Source organism: Cryptomeria japonica, chromosome 3 (assembly GCF_030272615.1).
Source record: "Cryptomeria japonica chromosome 3, Sugi_1.0, whole genome shotgun sequence".
In the NCBI taxonomy this organism is placed as follows: Eukaryota; Viridiplantae; Streptophyta; class Pinopsida; order Cupressales; family Cupressaceae; genus Cryptomeria; species Cryptomeria japonica.
In genome coordinates this window covers 983,858,452-983,867,370 of record NC_081407.1, presented here as the reverse complement: position 1 = coordinate 983,867,370, position 8,919 = coordinate 983,858,452, and the positions used below count along the sequence as shown (strand labels likewise).

The 8,919-nt window shown below is 39.4% G+C and overlaps 1 protein-coding gene across 1 annotated transcript; it reads right to left on the bottom strand.

Annotated features, from left to right (window-relative positions):
- Positions 1-3,229: 3,229 nt before the first annotated feature.
- Positions 3,230-4,093, bottom strand: LOC131076177 (uncharacterized). The gene has a single exon (XM_058013227.1). It carries the CDS (start codon positions 4,091-4,093, stop codon positions 3,230-3,232), a length of 864 nt encoding a protein of 287 aa, XP_057869210.1.
- Positions 4,094-8,919: the final 4,826 nt, after the last annotated feature.

Here is an 8,919-nt window from a genome sequence, read left to right as displayed (position 1 = left end):
GATCTATAAAGGTAGGATATTAGGTAATAAGACTAAATAAGAGTTTATATATATTTAATTTGTTGTTAATATTTTTTTTTAAAGTGTTGAAGTTTGACTGGGTTGGCGAGATTGACAGGGTAAGTATAAGCATATAATTGTGAATGAAGAGCTTTAGATTAGGTCTGAGGGGAGATGGATGCCATCCACTCCCATGTTAGCTAACTCATCTACCCTTTTGTTACCTTCCCTATAGATATGATTGATCGTGAACCTCTCAAACCCTCGGCATAAATCAATGGCCCGAGACAACAGGGTGTTGAGTCTCCAATTGGGCATGCTGCCTTTTCTGAGAGCATTGACAATTATAGCAGAATCCCCTTCAATATCTAATTTCTTCACTCCTAATTTCTTACAAAGATGCAGGCCTTCCACCAAGGCCATCAATTCCGCCCAATTATTGGATTTTATGCCTACAAGGGATGCCCGAAAGGCTATTTCTTTACCTTCCTAGTTGTGGACAGAGCATCGTATACCTGCCACTCCTGGATTTCCCCAGGTCGCCCTATCAAAGTTTAACTTAAGCCATCCCTCGCCTAGAGGATGCCATCTACAATCAGATCTTCTCCTAAGGTTTCCCTTAGGACCATCCCCCACAAAGGGTGGGATAGATAGACCCTCCCACTGACCTTTCATCTTTTCATCCCAATAGGTAACAATGGCATTCTTCTTCATACCAAAGAAGATCCGATTGTTTATGAGTTCAATGATGGCAGCCTCAATTTTATTGATTACCCGATGCACATCTAGTTTTTCATTGTTGAAAAGATGTCTATTTCTCTCCTTCCATAGTTCCCACATTATGGAAGATGGAAGAGAGATCCATAATCCTTCAAAAAGACAACCTCGTCTAAGGAGAGGCCAGGCCTTGAGCATCCCTAAAATGGATTGGGGAAAGGCAGAGGACCAGTTAAGTTTCTTGGTGAACCAGACCCAACATTGGTTTTCATAGGTGCAATTGAGGAGGAGATGGTTGGTGTCTTCTTCATTCATCTCACAGAGAGGACATCTGCTAGGTCCCTCATACCCCATCCTTCTGAATTTATCAGTCATCAAGAGCTTATTATGGAGAGCAAGCCAAGTGAAGACTCCAGCCTTGGGAAGGCAGTACCTATCCCAATAGAGTTTCAAAGGTATCTTAGTCAAGGGTCTAAGGTGAGCTCTTGTTATATGAGAGTACCCATCCTTAGAATTATACTCCCCACTCAGAGATCCATCCCATACAAGCCTATCCTTGTATAGGTCAAAGGAGATGTTCCTTGCTCTAACAATTGCCATGAGCTTGCATTTATCCCCTATAGGGATATCCTCATTTTCTCTTTCAATCCATTGCCACCCCGCCCCATCCATTGAGGGGGAGATGTAGTACCTTAAAAGTGTTCCTCTATGTGATTCAAGGAGATCTCGAGAGGCCCCAAAGTCATAAATTTTCTCGATAGCCTTGTACCCTCCCCACGAATCAGACCAGAAAAGGGCTTCATCCCCAGAACCAAGGTTCCAAGTGAGTTTGTCTGAAATAATACTTCTGCATTCCAGCATAAAATTCCAAATGCGAGATCCTCTAGGTGGGTTGTTTTCTCTGAAGATTTGGATAGGGTTGCCTCCATTAGGGTATTTATGGTGCAATAACCTTGCCCATTTCAGGTGGGGGTGTCTGAACATTCTCCAAACTAACTTAGCCCCAAGGGCTTTGTCTTGATCACAGAGATTTTTTATGCCAGCACCTCCTTCTTCTTTTGGTCTGCATATCTTGTCCCAAGATAGGAGTGATAATTTCTTGTCTTCATTGGCACCTTGCCAGAAGAACATCCTAAGATGTTTGTTTAGTTCATCCTATTTTTTGGATGATAAATTTTGACAGGAAAGCTGATAAATGGGCATAGCCGCCAAGACCGATTTAACCAAGGTTGCCCTGCCTGCAGATGACAACCATCTTCCTTTCCAGGTGTTAATCCTCGATTTGATTTTATCCACCAATTGATCCCATCATTTTGAATACCTACTGCCTTTATCTAGGGGAATGCCTAGATATTTGCAGGGGAGGAGACCCGGCTTGATCTCCAAAACTTTACAGATCTCCTCCCCGGATGTAGGCTCAATGTTGAACATAAATATTGTCGACTTCTCCAGATTGACCTCCTGGCCCGATGCTATCATATAGGATTTGAAGATGCCTTTGAGGGCTCTTGCTTCCCTAATGTTTCCTTGTCCAAAAAGCATTGTGTCATCAACAAATTGTTGGTGGGTAATGGAGGGGAGACCACTCATAATGGGAATACCTTGGATCCCGCCCTCCTCTTTGTCCTTTGAGATGGTCCTCCCTAGGGCCTCTGGCATAATAATGAAGAGGAAGGGGGAAATGGGGTCCCCTTGCCTAAGCCCTCTCAAGCTGCTAAAGAAACCTTTAGAGTGTCATTGATCATAACAGAGAATTTAGGTGTGGAGATACATTCAAAAATTAGGTTGATCCAAGTTTTGGAGAAGCCAAATGCTTCCAAGCATTTGCATAAAAAGCGCTAATCAACTTTGTCATAGGCTTTACTGATATCTAATTTGACTAACATGCTTGGAGCACTATTAAGCTGGACCGAGTGGATAGCTTCCTGGGCTATTATTACCCCGTCATAGATTGATCTGTCGGCCACAAAGCCTGTTTGTTCTTTGCTAATGATGAGAGGGAGAAGTTTCTGAAGTCTAGTTGCTAAGGTTTTGGTAAGGAGTTTATAAAGGGTGTTACACAGGGCTATGGGCCTATGATCATTGAAGCTATCTGGTTTCTCTTTTTTTGGAATCAGAACTAGGAAAGTATTGTTGATCTCCTTGAGAATCTTCCCTGAGTTTCTGACACCCTCTAAGGCCTCCATGATCTCCAGTCCCATAAAATCCCAGCATTTTCCTCCTCAGAGAATTTCTTAAGCAAGCATTTATTGTGTTCTTCATTAATAAGTTTTGGGAGATTATTAATAATATTAAGTTGGCCCCTAAGGTTGGAGCCATCAGTATTGTTTAAGACATCATCAAAGAACCTTACAGCTTCTGAGGCAACATCATTCGGGTCTGCCAGGTTGGTTCCTTGACTATTCGTAATGTTCAAGATCCGATTAACCCATCTCTTCTGCTTGGTGCTATTATGGAAGAACTTGGTGTTGTGATCCCCATCTTTTAGCCAAGATTCCCTACATTTTTATCTCTAGAAGATCTCTTCTTTTGACAGAATCTTTTCATACTCAGAAAGTAGTGATTTTTCTTTAAGGAAGAGATGTTCGTTCATCCCATTCGCAAGAACTTTCTTGTTAGCATCCTTAAGATCCTTTTCTATTAAGAGTTTCTTGTCAAATATGTTCCCAAAGTTCTCCCTATTCCACTCCAAGAGCTTCCTTTTGATAAGCTTCAGCTTGTTTGCCACAATAAACATTTTCGAGCCTGATAAAACTGAATCATTCCACAAATGCTCAATTAGGTTGATGATGTTGTCATCCCTGAACCACATGCTTTCAAATTTGAAAGGGCAGTTTCTAGGGGAGTGGTCTGTCAAGATGTTAAGTTGAAGTGGAAAGTGTTCAAAGCCAGATAAAGGAAGGATCTTTGCTTCCATGGTGTAGTTGAGCTCTGAAAGCCCTCCATGGATAAAAAATCTATCAAGTTTTTCCGCAATATTGCAAAAACCTATCCTTTTATTGTTCCATGTAAAGGCATTCTCTGCCATCTGGATTTCTAGCAAAGAATTCTTGTTGATCCAGTTATTGAAGTCCAGAGCCGTTAGGGGTAGCTTGATATTGCCTCCCCTTTTGTCTTCTGCCTTAGTGATGGCATTGAAATCTCCAACAATGATACAAACTTCGCTCGGGTGATTACCAAGGAAGGCCTCAAGTTCCAACCAGACTAGGGCTTTGTCCCTATTCTGGATAGGACCATATACATTGATTAGATTAAATCTTAACTTATTGTTGTAGCAGGCTACTACTCCACCTATCCAATTTTGTTTTATCTCTAATGGTGAAAACGAGGAGAATCTAGGATCCCAGATGATTGCCAAGCCTCCTAAAGCCCCCATGGTCAGGGAATGCTTTAGTTTTCTAAAGCCTAATTTCTTCTCAAAAAGGTCGATCTCAAATGAGTTCATCTTAGTTTCTTGGGTGAAAATTATGTTTGGTTTTGATTCAGATATACATCACTTTAAGATGCATTGTTTGTTAGGGGCGTTCAAGCCCCTAACATTCCATGATATGATTTCCATGGTTCTGTGGGGAGGAACTTCCCCTCCCCTACATTAAAAAGAGATGAGATTTTAGGCTGACCCCTAGCTTCCCCATCCTTGGCTCTTAGTTCAGCAAGGGATCTTCTGCCTCTTCTCTTAACAAGCTTGGCACAGTCGGGAGAGTCTTTGCTTTCTTCAAAGATATGGATGCCTAGAATGTTTGGGTTATCATTTTCTAGGTTGTCCAAGGCCACAAAAAGTTCTTTTGTTTCCAAATTGACTCTGGCATTGTTCATTAAATTTTAAACGTACAATTCCCTCTGTCTCTCCAGTTCCTCAGAATCGCAGACCTCATCCATGAATTGTTCTATTAGGTTGTTAACTACTTCTTCCTCTATAAAATTGGCAATGATATTGATCTCCTTAGCTACTCATTCATTCTCAGACTCTGCAATCGTTGCAAAGTTATTCTTCAAGGGAAGGGAAGAATCATCTGCCCCCTTATTAGCCCTCCTATCTGGAACTAGAGTTGTTGGTTGAACCTGACTAGATACCTTAACCCCAACCGAGGGACAACTTTCCTTCTCCAATGATTGCTCAGAGGGAAATAAATTACCATTTGATGGAGACCTCTGGGGGCTCAATAACCTCAGGTTACTGCGAGAAGCAGAGGCTATGTTATTTACCAGACCTGGTTGGTCCTTCTGAAGAGGAGGCTCCCTAATCTCACCTTCTTCTAAATCCATATCGTTGATCCTAGAGTCAGCTATTGGTGTAATGCCCTTTACCAGAGATGGGAGGGATAGGGAGCTTGAATTCTTGATGAGAGGGTCATTGGGAAAGGATTTAAAGCATCGGTCCTTTGTGAGATCAGAGGGATGATGCTTAGGGTTCATTTTAGATTCAAGGCCTTCCAAAGTAAAACCCCCAATTCCTTCCAAGAATTTAAGTGAGACGTCGGAATTCTTTTGATCTAACCTAGGGTCTGACATCACAGGAGAGTATATCTTAGGGATATCTTCTCCAATGAGGCCAACATAAAAGGATAATTCTAGAGTTAAATTGAAGTTATCGAATTTTAGTGTTATGTTTTCTAAATTTTTGATGTTGATATCCATATCTACGATAAGAATCTGGTTAGAGAATTTAAGAGCTGTTTTTTTAACACCTACAAATTTCCCAAATTTATTACCTATCATTTTTAAGATTTCAATATTACAAAGTTCTACTGGTAAATTCTCAATTGATATTGCTCTATTTACCATGAAAGGCTTTAACCGGGATGGGTAAAAGAGGGGCTGCCATTCCCAACATTCTAAATTAAAACCCTTGTATGTTAAGATATCCCCAAACAACAATCTATTTCTCAAACTCGGGTTGCCGCATTCAATTGCAAGGAAATTATTAGAAAGGAAATCGATACTTACCTGGTCCTTAAAGGATGGAGCTAACCAATCAGCAATTTGCACGGTCGGAATACCCAAACCTTCCCATCGGGCAAAGACAACACATTCTTTGCAATGTTTTTGATGCTTAGAAGGGGTTTGATTGTCGATTTCAACCACCGACCCTTTCATAGTGGTTGGAGGATTCTTTGAAGAGTCCACCTTAGAATGCTTTACACCCATTGCATTCTGGCGGTTTTGAATAGAATGATGACCAAGGGTTTCCTTACCCTTTGCCAATTTTTCTGAAAAAATCCATGGAGGAATGATATCCTGATTAATGGTACTATTTAAATGGTTGGGTTTTAGAAAACCCTCCTCCCGACAATGCTGAGATCTTCGGGCATGGCCTATTGGATGACCTGGTGCCCGCCTAGCTGAATGCTTGGGCTTTTTGCGTCTAACCATCTGCCAAATCCAACCACTACCTTCACGGGGAGGAGGGGGAGCCCTATCCATTTTAATCATTGCATATTTGGTTTTCGCAAAAAAGGCCTGTTGTTCATGAGTCTGTGATGCCGCCTTAATGGGACCTTTGGCCTGAAGGTTGTTAGCCATAATAGAGAAGCGATTCGTCGAGCCCAGAAAGGTGCCAAAGGGCGGTCTTGATAGCAGAGTAGAGGATGTCGAAGCATTGCAACGATATTTCGCTTGCAGAGACATTTTCATTCAAAATCCAGTTTAGATGTATTTTTTTCTTATATTAGTTATTTAAAAGTTTTATTTAATAATGTTAATTAACAAAACAAAAATTCTATATCAAAATTATAAATATACATAAATTATATAAATTACTAGGGAGGGATGTAACTTCTAACTAGTCAGAAAATGACCATAAGACTCCCCAAGGATCAACACCTGGGCTAACGAGACCAACACTCTTACCTAGAGAAGAAGAAGTTTAGCTACCAAAAAATGACTATTATAAATGTGTTGTAGTATATTCGAATTTGGATCCACAAATTAGAGGAAGTATTACCTTAGGACTTTTGTGGTGCTCACGCCCCTAGGAGAGAAAGGGGTAAGCATAATCGATATTTATGCCATATAGTAAGTAAAATGAAGTTAGATACTTTTCCCTTCGCCCAATGATTGAAGAAGATGCCATCAAATTTGCTATCCTACACTTAGCAGTTGCACATTATTGGTAACATCATATTATCATCACTCAAAGTCGTCAAGATATAACCACATATAATTAATTCACCAGAAGCCTTAATGAAAGATTTGACCAAAACCACCTTGAGAGTTATTTTAAAGAATTGACCCAATTAAGACAACAAGAGTCTATAGAATATTGTGGCATAATTTCAAAGGATTTCGGTCATGGTCCCTAGGATTACCAAAAGAAGATAAACTTACCTATTCATAGAGGGACTATCAGAATCTATTTGTGGCCTTGTAAGTGCCCTTGATCTTACAACTCTCCAAAATGCAATCCAAAAGGACCTACCACTTGAAACCACAAAAATAAGGGATAAAGGTTACTCCAAAATATTCCTTGAAACTCACAAACCCAAACACCTTGCAAAGGAAAATTGGCAACAAAAAGAACCAACCTCTCAAACATACCCCACTTGGGAAGAAAGGGCTAGTTGTCACAAATAGGGTATATGTTTCTATTGTAGATAAAAATGGGAGCTAGGACACAAATGTACCAAAAGATGCCAAGTACGCAACTTAAAAGCATTATTTGATGAAGTATGTGAAGAAGAAAGGAAAAATTCTAGCAAAAGAAGTTTCGATGAGGAAGACTATGGAACCTTAGTTGCAATCTGATAAGTGTCTAAATGCCTCCCCTTTTGAATTTGTAGTGTTCTAAAGGGGAAAAAAGGTGTCTGACCTAGTGGATAGTGGGGCAACACACAATTTTATTGATGAAAGATTGATTACAAGAATGAATTTGGAAGAAGGAGATTTTGAGGGCTTTAAGGAGGTCATGGAAAATGGATTCATAGCCTCATAGACACAAATAATTCCACATAATGGATTCGTTGAAAAGGCTTTAGAAAAATTCAAGAAAACGCATTTGGCAAGTGCAAAGCCAAATTCTACAACCTTTTCCAGCATCACCTGTGCCGAAATGGAATCTTTGAAAATAGGGTATGAGCATCCATCAAAGCGTAGAAAAAAAATGACAGTATTCTTAGAGAAAAATGTGGTCTCATAGCTTGCAATGATTGAAGGATATGCACAAAAAATGATATGTTGAAAAATCTCTACAAACTTTCAAGAAAATGCAATTGCCAAGTGTAAAGCCAGATTCAACAACCTTTGCCAACACCCTCCTTACCTTTGATAAATGGGAGCTCTTGAAAAGGGTACGGGCATCCATCAAAGCATGATGAAGGTAGATTTTTGTCAACTGTCAACATATAACATGGATCTTTAAGAATTTTTGCTACCAAGTTTCATTTTCCACATTACTTTGTTTTAATATGCACATATTCTTATTAGTACTTAAGCAATTCAACTCATTCTTTTATTAGTAATCCATTTTGTGCATATCTTGCAATCATTGCCTTTTGTGAGCTCACATATGATAGGGTTCGATCTACCAATCCAGAAGGTGAATGATTGGTCTCTTCTATATTATGATTTTAAATTTTGGCGTTACCCAATCCTCTTGCTAATTCAAGCGATGCTCTGGTGTGTTGAACACTTGTAGAGGTGTCATTTGCTCTTATCTTGCCTCACTTGGACTTCATAAAATTTTATTTATTTATTTATTTTATCGAGACATCAAGAGTCATGTCCAAAACTCTCACCATGCTAGGTAAATTAGGTGACAAAGGTTCATTGTATCATCCTCTATTTGAATCGAGACTTGACTAGATTTCATCCAGTTGCTAATCAATTTAAGAGGGGCGTATTCTCAGCATGTCCTTTACATCCTGATAATATCAAGATCATCATTATTGGGTTGACCTGCTTTATTTATTAGTAGGTGACTACTATATAGTCTTTGATATTCACTTTGAGGACATACATTAAGATTGGACAATGTATTCAAATGATAACTACTATGCAATGATAAAATTCAAAAATAACAATGCAAAGTTATGAGGGTAAATATTTGTTATTAATTTGGACTGTCTATGAGTGGAGAATTTACCATTTGGGTCAAATAAGAGTACACCCAATTTATCCAAGTACAAAAGGCACACCTCGAATTAAGCAATCAAATACAAAATATTAAAGAGGATTTATAGGTCACAATATCCAAACAAAAGAAAC

Excerpts from the sequence above, each read along its gene's own strand:
- LOC131076177 (XM_058013227.1), bottom strand. The coding sequence starts at position 4,093 with ATGGGGGCTTTAGGAGGCTTGGCAATCATCTGGGATCCTAGATTCTCC.